This window comes from Theobroma cacao, unplaced genomic scaffold (genome assembly GCF_053813885.1).
Source record: "Theobroma cacao isolate CCN51 unplaced genomic scaffold, ASM5381388v1 tig025, whole genome shotgun sequence".
Taxonomy (NCBI): domain Eukaryota; kingdom Viridiplantae; phylum Streptophyta; class Magnoliopsida; order Malvales; family Malvaceae; genus Theobroma; species Theobroma cacao.
The window spans coordinates 10756-26441 of NW_028291736.1; the positions used below are offsets into that span (position 1 = coordinate 10756).

The 15686-nt window shown below is 31.2% G+C and overlaps 1 protein-coding gene across 2 annotated transcripts; it reads right to left on the reverse strand.

Moving 5' to 3' along the window:
* Positions 1-579: 579 nt before the first annotated feature.
* On the reverse strand, positions 580-8029 carry LOC18586653 (rust resistance kinase Lr10-like). 2 transcript variants are annotated; one of them, XM_088802843.1, is made up of 3 exons: positions 7206-8029; positions 5735-5761; positions 580-1823 (listed from the first exon to the last, which is right to left on the reverse strand). In XM_088802843.1, the coding sequence occupies exons 1-3, from the start codon at positions 7921-7923 to the stop codon at positions 730-732; spliced, it is 1839 nt and encodes a 612-aa protein (XP_088658969.1). In that variant the 5' UTR covers positions 7924-8029; the 3' UTR covers positions 580-729. The 2 variants fall into 2 exon arrangements, with proteins under 2 accessions (XP_088658969.1, XP_017984105.2); XM_018128616.2 differs by lacking the exons at positions 5735-5761; positions 7206-8029 and adding exons at positions 1917-1943; positions 3382-4208.
* Positions 8030-15686: the final 7657 nt, after the last annotated feature.

Genomic DNA, 15686 nt, shown 5'->3' on the forward strand with positions numbered 1-15686 from the left:
TCAACAGCACAAAGCTCAATTTAAAAACTCAAATTCAAATCTTCAAGCCCTTAACATTTTCTTTTAATTCTTAAGTATCATAGCTATTTGTTCAAGCTCTTAGAGAGCCACCATTGCTTTCAATATTGTTTACCATAGACACTTGATATTTGATGTATTTCTAAGCTCCTTGAGCATTTGGCTATTCAAAACAAGCAAGCCAAGCACATTTGCCATTAGAATTGTGCAAAAGTCAACTTTCTAAGCCTCAATCATTAAAACAATCTATCTACTTTGATTCTATTTCTATCTATTGGAATTATTAACTTATTTTTCTATTAAGCATTGTGGTATGTTTTGAACATTTTGATATTTTAAGCTTCATTGCAACTACGCATAGATATAATCATCCTCCGAAAATCAAAATCATTCCGTGTATATATATATATATATATATTAACTTATTTTTCTATTAAGCATTGTGGTATGTTTTGAACATTTTGATATTTTAAGCTTCATTGCAACTACGCATAGATATAATCATCCTCCGAAAATCAAAATCATTCCGTGTATATATAGATTTTGTCCTTTAGTATTAAATTTTGATTTTGTTCAGATTGAAAGATATTAAAATATGGCCTACATAGTTATGAAGCATTTGTCTATTCTTTATACACAACACCAAAAGTCCAACAATTGCTTAATACTCATTTTGATTGTAAGGCTGCAGTCTGCAAATTGCTTTTCTTCTTATTCAGAAATAGCTGCTAGCTCTCTGTTAATGGGCTTCTTAGGCTTCTTTTCATCTTTAGAGGCAAAAGGATTTGGTGGCATTGTCAGATTGTCTGCTTCTCCTTCCAACATCTGAACCACAGATTTCATTGAAGGACGATCAACTGGATACCACTGAATGCACCGAAGTCCAACAATTGTAAGTTTCTTGGCTATCTTGTGATGCCCTTCATCTTCGATATCAATTCCTAATTCTTCTCCTTTGTCTAAACGATTATAAACCCACTCCGGGAAGTACACTTGGCTTTCATTGGCCACTGTCACATCAATATTCTTTCTCCCTCCAACCATTTCAAGCAAGAGCATTCCAAAACTGTAAACGTCTGATTTGTATGAGACGTTTCCAAAGTTCCTAGACAATACTTCAGGTGCAATATAGCCCATGGTTCCTCTTGCTGCTGTCATTGAAACAGCACTTTGCTCTTTGGAACATAACTTAGCCAAACCAAAATCAGAGATCTTAGGAGTGAAGTTCTGATCCAGTAAAATATTGTGAGGTTTGATGTCAAAATGGAGGATCCGTTGCTCGCAACCTTGGTGAAGGTACTCAATGCCTTTGGCTATGCCTAAAGCAATTTCATGAAGCTTCTCCCAACTAAGGAAACGATTCTCACCCTTGGCTGCAAATATGAATTTCTCTAATGACTCATTTGGCAAGTACTCATAAACAAGGGCTCGGTTATACCCATCAGCACAAAAACCAACTAAGCGAGTAACATTGACATGGTGGATTCTTCCCATTGAACCAACTTCGTTAACGAACTCTTCACCATTTCCCTTGAAGTTATTCAGAACCTTAACAGCTACTGAAACATCATTGGAAAGTGTTCCTTTGAACACAGTACCATAACCACCCTGTCCAAGTTTTTCCTTGAATTGGTTTGTTATCCTCTTAATATCAGCATAGGAATATCTTGAGGGCTTAAGAGCTTTGTAATCCTCCAAAAACTGTTCGATCTTGCGTTGGCCCTCTTTCTCTTTTTTATTCAAGTGGTGCAGCCAACAGAGTCCAATGACACTCAATAAAAGGAGAAGTGATCCTATGGTTAAACCTGCAAATAACATGATCCTAGTCAGAGATTACAATGCTTCATCAGATCATTTCTTTTCTCAACATAAAATCAATGTATGGAACAACCATGTACCTGAAATCATTAGCTTCATTCTTGCACCTGGAAAACATTAAAAAATGATCAGCATGCTATATTTCTCAACATCAGTACAATAATCCTATATCATTACTCTATATATAGTTTCCCTTAAGTTTCTAAAACATTCAAAATTGATTTCGGCCCCGCAAATTAATGTTTAATTACAAGATTTTGAATAAATGATATTAAATCATAGGTAAAAAACAAGTATTGATTTAATATGAACCAAGCAATTTCTTGCTGGAACTGTAAGTTAAAGTAGTTGGTTTTCATGTTTAGTACCCTAATTTGGGAAGCCTAATTTATCCCATAATGTCAGTAATTTTTACATCAAAAAGTTCTACCTAACTTATTTTTGCTAATAGAAGAGAGCATAAACAAGGTATTTAGATCTCAAAATTTACAAATTTTAATTTATACATGAGGTTTATAATTTTTAGACAAAATTATAAATCAAAACTTCATTAAAAATTATTAATTGCAATGTATAATAATAAATATTTGATCAACTTTTTTTATATTATTTGAATAATAATTTATAAAATTATATGAAGCACTATAGCATAAATGAGTTTTAACAATACAATTTTTGCTGCACTTTCATTTTCGCATTTAGAATTATATTACTTCACATTATTATTTATTTCATTTAGTGTAATTATTTCACTTGATGACAATTTTTATTTCCAATTAAGAAGAAGCTTCATTTATTTCAATTTAAAATTTACAATTTGATTTAATTATAAAGATAAATATTTTATTTTGATTATTTATCAAAATTAAATAAAAAATATTATCAAATAATTTTTTAATCTTACGATCAACTAATCTTCTGAATTTATCAAATATTATTTTAATCTCTGTTTATAATATTTTTAAGACAATTCTAGTTCTGACAGCACTTTCTACGAAACAGGCTCTTAGTCGACGTAGATCACAAACTTTAGGTAAACGTCAAACTAGTGAACGTCAAACTATCTTAAAGCCAAAATGACCCATTTCTCAGTCCCTTATTACTTCCCCAAAGTTGCCAAGAAAAGCACAAAATACTTAAACAGAAGATATCAAAATGACTCATATTTGTAATCTCCATTTACTTTTTATTTTGGTTTTTTTTTTTTGGAATGAGATTATTTTAATATTAGCAAATAGATAATAAATATTTTAAAATCTAAAATATAATTTAAAAATTAAAATGTTAATATAAAAATACTTTTATTATTTATAGTAATAATAAAATTATGTATAGGATTGAACCTGACTGACCCTGGCTTAGATTTCAAAGCATAGACCCTTTAGATCAGGTTTAATGAAAAAAGAAGAATTACGGGTGAACAACACTAAATTCATATTTCAAAAATACTTAAATATTTAATACATTGATTGACTCATTTTCTTTTAATTAAAAAAATTCATATTTCAGAACAATACTACTTAAAAACTCATATGTATGTGGCACCTTTATGATCCATGTGGATGTAATAGCACTCTATGCCCAAGGCCTTGGTAGTATTGCGTCGACATCCTTTGCCCTGTATTTCACATGAACCACACGCCGGGTTGGTCCAACTGAAGTAAAACTTGTTTTTCTGGTCAGACATCAACCCTCGAGGAATATCAATGATATCTATAGTCTTGCTGCAATTTAACAGGTCATAGCCTCCATCATCAGAATCAAAGTATTCAACGTAGAAGCCAGGCACACTTAAGCAGGAAATGCTCCAGTCATTATCATAATCATTTGATTGATCTTCAATTGAACAATTGAACAAGGTGAAGTTTCCCGGTTTGCTGTCATAGTAGGGATCTGTGTCTGAGCGGAACGTGAAAGGAGATGCGAATAAGGTAAGATTTTGAAGCTGCTTTTGGACACAACCATCTTCATCATACACCTGAATCCTCTGGTTTACATAATCTATATGCTTCACCAATAACTTGACCGAACGGGGCAGCTCCAGCACCGTCTGGTTCTTGTTGTTGCAGGACAGGTCAAACCCAGATGAGCCACAGTGGTCCGGTTGGCGGCCTTTCAACCGGAAGGGGTACCGGACGGATGGCTGGCCGGGTTTGCAGTGTTTTGGCTCGCAGGCATCTTGATCTGGCGAGACTGGACCAAGACCAACTGCTGAAGCACTCAATACCAAGAGGAAGTGACAGAGAATAATTACCATTTGCATCTAGTCTGGGCAGTTGTACGAGAACTCGCCTTTTACTTATCGCCTGAGGCAGAGGCAATGCTTTTAAAACCAAAAATTGAAGCAGAGTGGAGAAGACTCCAACTACCAAGTCAACACATCTTTTCTACGCTATACTTTAGTTTTTTGCTATTTTTGATGACATAAATTAGAAAAGAGGAAAATTTTTTTTTAGCCCTTAAAAATAACGTGTTTTTGTAAATAAGTTTTTAGATAATTTTAATTGTTTTTAGTCACAAGAATAGATTTTGAGACAAAAATGCCTTTAATGAGCCATCTTCGTTGAAGCGCTCTCTCAAACAGACAAAAAATGAGAAAATAAATATGTAAAGAAATTGCGAACATCTAATTTTGTGCAAAACATCCTTTTTTTCGCGAAGCTTGTGCAAAACAAAATAATGTTGTATGAGATGATTTTTCAGAGATTTTAGACATGGCATTCAGATAATAGGAAAAGAATGATATTAAATCGAACGAGGAACTGGTCGTGATGAATCGAAAGCTTGGAGAATGATGTGAAACCAGAAATCCCTAATACAGTGGTGAATCGAAAGAAGAAAGATGTGAATCCAAAGCACGAAATGGTCGTGTTACAGTAGGCCATATGTGAGATGGGTGTGGCAGGGCAGGGTTTAGAGTTTGTGAAACGGCATGTTGAGAATGTGTGACACGACATGGTGGGAATGTGTGACAGGGCTGTGACACGGCAGGATTTAGAGTTTGTGACACGCCAGAGTTCAGAGTTGGTGACACGCCATGGAGGAAATCTGTGACATGCCAGAGTTCAGAGTTGGTGACACGCCATGGAGGGAATCTGTGACACATTAGCGTTCAGAGTTTATGACACGCCATGGGGGGAATCTGTGAGACTCCAGCGTTTAAAGTTGGTGACACGCCATGGAAGGAATCTGTGATACGCCAGCGTTTAGAGTTCGCAATAAGCCATGGGGGGAATCTGTGACACGCCAGAGTTCAGAGTTGGTGACACGCCATGGAGGGAATCTGTGACATTCCAGGGTTCAGAGTTAGTGACACGCCATGGAGGGAATCTGTGACACGTCAGCGTTCAGAGTTTGTGACTTGCCATGGAGGCAATCTGTGACATGCCAGTGTTTAGAGTTTGTTAGACTCCATGGAGATCCGTGACACGGTAGGGTTTAGAGTGTGTGACACGGCATGGCAATTGATGTGTGGCACACATGGTTTGAAAAAGGAAAAAAAAAGCAGGTAAATAACAAGGAAACCGATTGGACTTCAACTGAATTAATTCAATAAATGAATATTTATAAAGGAAATTGTGAGGCCATTTCATTTTAATTAAATATTTTCTAAAAATAGCAAACATCTGTGTTCTTTCTCATTCCCAAATATAGCAGAGTGCTCGACTTTCTTCTTTACAAGCTTGACACCACCACAGCAACTGTTCGATCTTGCGTTGGCCCTCTTTCTCTTTTTTATTCAAGTGGTGCAGCCAACAGAGTCCAATGACACTCAATAAAAGGAGAAGTGATCCTATGGTTAAACCTGCAAATAACATGATCCTAGTCAGAGATTACAATGCTTCATCAGATCATTTCTTTTCTCAACATAAAATCAATGTATGGAACAACCATGTACCTGAAATCATTAGCTTCATTCTTGCACCTGGAAAACATTAAAAAATGATCAGCATGCTATATTTCTCAACATCAGTACAATAATCCTATATCATTACTCTATATATAGTTTCCCTTAAGTTTCTAAAACATTCAAAATTGATTTCGGCCCCGCAAATTAATGTTTAATTACAAGATTTTGAGTAAATGATATTAAATCATAGGTAAAAAATAAGTATTGATTTAATATGAACCAAGCAATTTCTTGCTGGAACTGTAAGTTAAAGTAGTTGGTTTTCATGTTTAGTACCCTAATTTGGGAAGCCTAATTTATCCCATAATGTCAGTAATTTTTACATCAAAAAGTTCTACGTACCTTATTTTTGCTAATAGAAGAGAGCAAAAACAAGGTATTTAGATCTCAAAATTTACAAATTTTAATTTATACACGAGGTTTATAATTTTTAGACAAAATTATAAATCAAAACTTCATTAAAAATTATTAATTGCAATGTATAATAATAAATATTTGATCAACTTTTTTTATATTATTTGAATAATAATTTATAAAATTATATGAAGCACTATAGCATAAATGAGTTTTAACAATACAATTTTTGCTGCACTTTCATTTTCGCATTTAGAATTATATTACTTCACATTATTATTTATTTCATTTAGTGTAATTATTTCACTTGATGACAATTTTTATTTCCAATTAAGAAGAAGCTTCATTTATTTCAATTTAAAATTTACAATTTGATTTAATTATAAAGATAAATATTTTATTTTGATTATTTATCAAAATTAAATAAAAAATATTATCAAATAATTTTTTAATCTTACGATCAACTAATCTTCTGAATTTATCAAATATTATTTTAATCTCTGTTTATAATATTTTTAAGACAATTCTAGTTCTGACAACACTTTCTACGAAACAAGCTCTTAGTCGACGTAGATCACAAACTTTAGGTAAACGTCAAACTAGTGAACGTCAAACTATCTTAAAGCCAAAATGACCCATTTCTCAGTCCCTTATTACTTCCCCAAAGTTGCCAAGAAAAGCACAAAATACTTAAACAGAAGATATCAAAATGACTCATATTTGTAATCTCCATTTACTTTTTATTTTTGGTTTTTTTTTTTTTTGGAATGAGATTATTATTTTAATATTAGCAAATAGATAATAAATATTTTAAAATCTAAAATATAATTTAAAAATTAAAATGTTAATATAAAAATACTTTTATTATTTATAGTAATAATAAAATTATGTATAGGATTGAACCTGACTGACCCTGGCTTAGATTTCAAAGCATAGACCCTTTAGATCAGGTTTAATGAAAAAAGAAGAATTACGGGTGAACAACACTAAATTCATATTTCAAAAATACTTAAATATTTAATACATTGATTGACTCATTTTCTTTTAATTAAAAAAATTCATATTTCAGAACAATACTACTTAAAAACTCATATGTATGTGGCACCTTTATGATCCATGTGGATGTAATAGCACTCTATGCCCAAGGCCTTGGTAGTATTGCGTCGACATCCTTTGCCCTGTATTTCACATGAACCACACGCCGGGTTGGTCCAACTGAAGTAAAACTTGTTTTTCTGGTCAGACATCAACCCTCGAGGAATATCAATGATATCTATAGTCTTGCTGCAATTTAACAGGTCATAGCCTCCATAATCAGAATCCAAGTATTTAACGTAGAAGCCAGGCACACTTAAGCAGGAAATGCTCCCGTAATTATCATAATCATTCGATTGATCTTCAATTGAACAATTGAACAAGGTGAAGTTTCCCGGTTTGCTGTCATAGTAGGGATCTATGTCTGAGCGGAACGTGAAAGGAGATGCGGATAAGGTAAGATTTTGAAGCTGCTTTTGGACACAACCATCTTCATCATACACCTGAATCCTCTGGTTTACATAATCTATATGCTTCACCAATAACTTGACCGAACGGGGCAGCTCCAGCACCGTCTGGTTCTTGTTGTTGCAGGACAGGTCAAACCCAGATGAGCCACAGTGGTCCGGTTGGCGGCCTTTCAACCGGAAGGGGTACCGGACGGATGGCTGGCCGGGTTTGCAGTGTTTTGGCTCGCAGGCATCTTGATCTGGCGAGACTGGACCAAGACCAACTGCTGAAGCACTCAATACCAAGAGGAAGTGACAGAGAATAATTACCATTTGCATCTAGTCTGGGCAGTTGTACGAGAACTCGCCTTTTACTTATCGCCTGAGGCAGAGGCAATGCTTTTAAAACCAAAAATTGAAGCAGAGTGGAGAAGACTCAAACTAGCAAGTCAACACATCTTTTCTACTCTATACTTCAGTTTTTTGCTATTTTTGATGACATAAATTAGAAAATATTACGATGAAAACAAACGTTGATGTTATTGAAATTTTTAATTGACAAACACATACATATATGTTTACTATATTTATGTATTACCATTTTAAAAAATATTTTGCTATATATATTAATCAATTTGTAATTAAGAGTTCTAATTGCATTGAATGATTTTCATTCAAAATATTTTTATTTTAAATATTAATGAGATTTATCCAATATGTGAATAACATTTATTAATTGTATTAAATAAATTTTATAAAAAATATTTTTAATTTTAATAGTATTGAATAATTTGTGAATTAACATTACAAAATCCAATGATTTATACTTAAACCTTAACATTTAGAGACATTTATATTTCTATATAATTGTTATTTAAATAATTAAAAAATATTCATATACCAACACATATGACAACAAGTACTAATTAATTAATAAATAGACACACGTCAACCCCTTAATCACATTTGTAAAGTTTGAAAACTCCAGAGTCATATAGAATAATAAATCTAAGTAATTGTATTACTTTTATTAATTTCTGGATTTTTTTAACTCCACAAATTGATTTATACAAATTGAAATGTGTCTATTAAATTAGTAATTAAATTTTATTAAATTTACTTAAAATTCATCAAAAAAAGGGCAATATATATAAATTCAAAAAAGTAAAACAATAAAAACTTCCCATATATATTAAAAACATGCAAAACCAAAATCAAAATTATCATTTTATAAAATTACATTCCCGAGTTTAATTTACATTACGAGTAAATAATTCTTAATAAGTATGGCCTTAGTATTACATTCAATATGTATTATCAATTAATAAAATTAATAAGCAAACAAGTTAATATATATGATATTAGTTTTTTTTTCAAAAATTATATGACATTAGTTAATCTAATGTATATGAGGTGGGACAATCTTCTAACCAAAATAAAAATATTTTATAAGTAAGACTCGTGATTGCGACATTAATATATACACCATAACTATACTCATTTATTGATGCGTATGTACTCCTACTAAAAAAGCAGAGATGGAATTCTCTTTTTCAAATAAAAAGGGAGATGACAAAATTAGTAGTTTAGCACCACCATTTGTCTCCCAATCGCCACTACACCTGCAGTTTGCCGATGGCGCTTTGGCTAGTGTGTGGTGGGACGGGCAAAGCCTTTAATACCATCACTCAATTTTATTTTCGTAATTGCTTAAAACAGAAATTGTGAGAAATGATTATCCTTATAATCTCATTTCAAAAATAACCTTCAATATAAAGTTAACTGTTTTTATTTAATTTTAATCATGAGATAATAAATATACCTTTAAAATCATTTCAAACGAATTAAATACTCTCAATTTTTCTGTCCCATCATTCATCTACTGTGTACCCTATTTTGCTATGCTCTCCATGTTTCTCTCTTATCATCCAACTCTCCCTAATTTTACCACTATCACCATCTCTCTCTATTTATCTTGTCATATCATCTTCGATCTATAGACCAAAGAGCATGACATGAAAGATAACAACATATTGTTAGGTTTATTAGTTTACATTCACAAAACACTTTATCGTCAATCTACGACCAAGAAGCATGGCATGGCGAGTAACAACAAATTCTTGGGTTTATTAATGTTGAGTTTTTCAGTGATTCAAGTTTGGTAGAATATACCTTGGCTTGGTATGTAACAAAGTGATTCATGCATTGGTGTATAAAATCAGTAGGAAGAAGGAAGTTTGGGTGTGTAATATATGGTACTAAAGCTTTGGCCTTGACGTGTAATATTTGATGTTGAAGTTTTGACCTTAGCGTATAACATTTGCTGCTGAAGTTTTGGTGTGTAATATATTCTACTTTGGCCTTGGCATGTAATATCTGGTATTGGAACTTTGGCCTTGGCATGTAACATTTAGTGCTGAAGTTTTGGTGTGCATTGTCGTTTTGTTTTTCTTTTCTATTATTAAACATGGCATATAACTTATTCATTTTTGTTTCACTGTAATATAAACTCTTAGAGTTAAAACATGTAACAACTTTTTTTTGAATTGTAACAATATTGTTTTGAACATAGCATGTAATAATAATACTTTTTAAATATAATTGTAACTTATTCTCTATCTTTGTATTTCATTGATATGAAAGATTACGAAAATTTAATATTTTAATGAAGGATTAATTAATGTTGAAAAAATATTTTTCATGTTGGGAAATTTAAACATCCTTTTGAAACATTTAATTGTATTATTTTATTAATTGAATTTTTAGTCTATAAATTAGTAATGAAGTTTTTAAACTCCAGAAATCGATTTATATATATTGACATGTGTTCATTAAAATAATAATTAAAATTTTTTACTTTTACTTAATTTTATCTTAATAGACACATGAAAGCTCTTTGAACCTGTTTGTGAAATTTAAAAATTCTACTATAAACACTGTACAAGTAAGTTTAATTCCTTTATTTATAGTCTAATGAACCCATTGTAACCCTATAAACTTATAAAATTTCAAATTCCCACGTCTAATAGAGGTTTCCAGCATTAGTTCCTTTGTTACCCTCCAACACTCAACATTATTACAATCTCTCGTAACTATTTAATATCACTATTGTTTAATTTAATTTAATTTAATTCCATTAATCCTTTAAAATAAATTTAATAATTAAATTATTTTTTACTATCAATAAATGGTCCCACTAGCTGAGAAAATTCTTGATTACTACTACAAGTTCATTTAAGGTTCCTTTGTCCTTTGATTATTTGCGCGTAGACGATTTTCGACGCTTTTGAGTTTGAACAATCAACAAAGGTGAACCAAGCTTTTTCTTCGCACCTGCTAAATAATGGAGATTTTTATGAATCACATTTGGTCGGGGTAAAGTTAATCAAGTTTTATTAGAAGTTAAAGATAACAAAAATAAACATTAAAAATTTTTAAAATTAATTTATTGAACTTAATTAACAATCAAAATATTCATAATAAATAATAATTTTATATAACATGTCAAAAATAAGAAAATAAAAATTTACAATAGTTTTTAAGAATGTTATGCTGGATAATATTTTTTAAATTCAAGCTAGTAATATCTTTTAAATAATTAAATTATCTATAAGAAACTCATCATATATTTTATTTCGAAAAAAATATAATTAATAATTCTTAAAAATTTAAAGAAAAAATTTATAGAAATTTGAAATATATAAATAAATAAATTAAAAGAATTATAAATATGCTATGCACAAAGAAGATAAAACTTAACATCTCAATTCTCAAGTGTCTCCCACCCAAATTTAAGGATGTTATGCTCAGTTCTCTTTTTCATCATGGCAGTCCTTGCTATTTCTTTTTACCTCAAACCTTGCATCGGTCGAAGAGAAAACAAGCTCTGTGTATTTCTTTCTATGGAAACCTTAACATCAATTACCTTTTTGGATTAAAGAGCCTGCCTCGTGAGTGCGGCTACCCTGGGCTTGAGCTGATTTGCGACAATAATCTAGCTTTTTTTTTTTGTTTTTCTTTTATAGTTGATCTACGAACGAAGGGGATTTCAATTTGGATCATCATCCTTTTAGTGGAAAGTGGTAGCTGCGATTAGGATCTATGCAATGATTTTCTTATCCGCTCAACTATTCAAGTGTTTGGCCTTTAACATTAATCCACACAGTGACCGAATAAGATCTTTTCCAATGTAATATTTTACTTGTGCTAGCAAGTTTTGCTTTTAAAACAAAGAGACAAAAAAAATTCTTACCGAATCTTATTTTGTTAGATAAAGAAAACTATTTTTTTTTCTTATTTTTATGAAACAGCTGAGAAGTGGCTAGAGGCTTAGAGTTTTAGTTGGCTGACATAACATATTTATATAACCAAACTAAGTTGTAACCCTAGATACAACAATTGTATTTTAATTCAATGAAGTCCTTGTGAACTTAATTAATTTCCTACTTTAATTTAGTCTATTCTAATTAAGTCTAACTTACTTAATTATCCTTATTTAATCACAATCATGTCACTTAATGTGTGTGACCCATTAGGCTTCTAACATGTTAGCAATAAATATAAATCCTAATCAAATATCAATTTGATAATTAATTTATATATATAAATCATGAGCGGCATCTAGTAATACATCATGACCACCTAAATGTTAGAGAGTCGATTAAAGAATTTGACAAAGCCCTTCAGTGATTAGTCTCTCAGTGCAATAGGATTCTTTCAGCAAATATCTCGAAAATATCAAAAAGCATGGCTTAGTGTCTACTTATAACATTTCATATTAGTTCTCATAATTCATGACTAACTTTATAAATTTAGGAAGCTAACTTTCCTCAAATTCACCATGCTTTGGTCAAAGACTTTATACAAGTTAATCAAGAATTGAGAACAACTGAGATACATCCCTTCATATCACTTGGGGTGATGAATCCTCTCTTGACCACTCATGCACCTTCGTATGTTTCATGACATACCCAAAAACACCCTGTTTAAGCATCTAGTCACCTCCAGAACTATAGTGGTGAAATCAAAATATGTCATTCCCCATACAAAATGACCTAGTGTCTCAAGTTTAAGGATTAATTGCACGACTATCACATGAGAACATATTCCATAAATACTTGAGTGAAATACCAAATGGAGTTCTCATAGCGGATCATGTTCAATGAACTTGTTCTTTAACAAGCACTCACATGTTATCCTCAAGTATCCCATATACTTCAATCTATGAAATCAATTGCTTACTTCTCAAGTAAAGAGGCTTAACATGTACTAGTCTTTCAGCATTGTCAATGCCCTATCTTGATAATATAATGACCAGGAACAATTTTAGGAACATGGCTTTGATGCATAATGATCTCATAACTATAACAACTTTACAATTCTCTTGCAAACTTTATGTTCCACAGGCTTCATTCAATTAGTACTTAATAACTCCTTATTATTGCACTAACATGAAAGAAAACCTTTATCACATATAGTTATGTGAGTAAATATCCATTAAATGACAATACATATTTTTTGACCAATCTAATTGGCTCAAAGGCATATACCAATAATCTCTCACTTGCACTTGAGTCAATTACTAACGTATCCAATATCGAACATTTTCGCTTAAAAATTGTGTCTCTACTAGGACAACTCAAATTGCAATATTTGGGAATATGTTAATTTATATGTTTGACAATCTCCATTGTCATAATCGAAATACTAATTTAGATCACAACGAGATCTTGATTCCATTATTATAGCTCTTGTTGTTACTTTAACAACTTGGAATCATCTATTTGTTCATTAAACCAATGATCCAAATATTTCTTCTTTTGTAGCCTAAACAAAAGGTTTGTATCCGATTATAGATATAATCATGCAGTTATCTCTTGTTTTGGAGCCAGTCCAATACAGTTGCTCAATTATGACTTTATGTCACTAGTAACATTTAGGATTCTCTCTATATTAAACTCCTTTAACATGTCATCCCAAATTCTTTTGTTGAGTCCCTTTTTAGGCTTTGACTCTTTAGTCCCAATTTGTTTTTCTTAGACTGACAAATGTATCTCATACACTTTGAATGAGTAACTTATTTTACTCCCACTAACCTTATGATTTGCACAAAATATGTTTATCTTATTCAAAGTATTCAACTATTTTGAATTTATTACATTGAATAAAGATTATTATCCAATCATTTATGTTGGATTATTTAATAGACTCATCTTGTATGAATAATGCATCAATATGCATCTTACTAATGGTTTGTGTTTAATGGATGAATTATGCATCTTTATGCACCCCATTAAATCAATCTTTGTGTATAGATCTTATCTATAGGATTTTATAATTTCATGACCTTTGACTTTTAAAGTGTCATTAGCTCCCACTATTCTATCATGTATAGAAATCTTACCAAGTAAACTTATTTATTTTTGTTTGAGGTGTTATATCCATAACTATTATGTATAGATACATATTATAAGTTATTCATCATTGGTTATAGAATGAAATCCTATCAAAGGTTAGTTCATGTGATTAATTGGGGTTAGAATGCTTTGTGATTAATCTCTTATGAATTCAATATGATAATTAATTGTTTTTAGTTCTAAGCAACCTTTAATTTAGATATTTTTTCTTAATAATAATGCTCCTTAACTAAATGTGTTCATAATCTTATTATGAATTCATTGAGTTAGGACTCAATTTTATCTAAGTCAACTTATTAATTCTCTTTTTGATTCATAATCAAAAGAAAAATAATCTCACAATGATCTTATCATTATGACTTAGTATTGATTATCATATAAGCAAGGTTATACTTAAGGATAAATAATTTAGAACAATTTTAAAACAAAATGAGATGTAATGTAACTATATATATATATATATATATATATATATATAAGCTAAGCATCTCATGCTAGCAAAATATAAATCTATGTTTTTTAAACATAAAATAAAATATTCAGCCATAGGCCTAAAACAAAAACATCTCATCTTGACAATCATGTTATAAAAACATTCAATATTCTAAAATTATTTATTGTTCCACGATTTAATCTAGGTCAACAAGGTTGATCACAATCAACTAAGGTTGTCACCTTCATGGTCTTATTCTTCACTGCTCATTGTCATTAGTTCCTTGAATAGGTCATACATATTAAAACCATTAATAAAGAGTAAGGTATCATATACCAAGTAATGAAAAATAAATCATCATATGATTCCTACTTGATGTGGAAGCTTCCTTTTGTTTCTTCCCTTTGATGGATTCAAGCTAATCCTTGCAATTGCGTCTCCAATGCCTTAGCTTGTCACAAAAATGGAATTTGTCATTGTCTTTGTCCTTCTTCACTCCTCCAATAGGTTTCATACCCTTCGAAGTTGATGCCTTTTCATCTTTGTCTTTCTTAGACAATTTTCTTTTCTTATTTTTATTTTTTTTGGAAGAGACAAAGAAAAACTGAAGGTTTCTCCTTCACAATGTTGTTCTCAACATTTGTGAGCATATTCAATAAGCCTAAAAAGGTTACCTCAATCTTGTTCATGTTGAAATTCAACACAAACTGTGAATAGCTTTGTGGAAGCAACTAAAGTACAAGTTCTATGCTCAAATCATGATCCATATCCCAATCTAATTGCTCAAGTCAAGTGATATATCCTTTCATCTTAAGCATATGAGGCCTTATTGGGCTTGCCTCAGACATCTTGCATCGAAACAATTCCCTTGAAATGTTGAATCTTTTTGTGCGATTTTCCTTACTAAACATTTCTCTAAGGTTTAAGATAATATACAGGGCATTCATAGCTTTATGTTGCTTCTGAAGATCTGAAGCTATACTGGCCAACATCACACATGTGGCTTGATCGAAATCATCCATATAAAATCTATAGGCCTCATTTTCCTCACTTATAGCATCATCACTAGTTTCCTCGAGAACAAGACCATTAAGGACATAAGCCTTTTTCTCTTGTTTTAGGATAATCTTGTTATTGAGAAACCAATCAATGAAATTTGGGCCTGTCAACTTGTTAGCATCAAGTATGCTTCTAAGTGACAAACTATTCACCATGATATATATCCTATATAAACCAACATATATGATTATTAG

Excerpts from the sequence above, each read along its gene's own strand:
- LOC18586653 (XM_088802843.1), bottom strand. The coding sequence starts at position 7,923 with ATGCAAATGGTAATTATTCTCTGTCACTTCCTCTTGGTATTGAGTGCT. Across the intron at positions 5,762-7,205 it reads CATCCACATGGATCATAAAG|GTGCAAGAATGAAGCTAATG; the intron begins GTGCCACATACA and ends AATGTTTTCCAG. Across the intron at positions 1,824-5,734 it reads AATGAAGCTAATGATTTCAG|GTTTAACCATAGGATCACTT; the intron begins GTACATGGTTGT and ends TGTTATTTGCAG.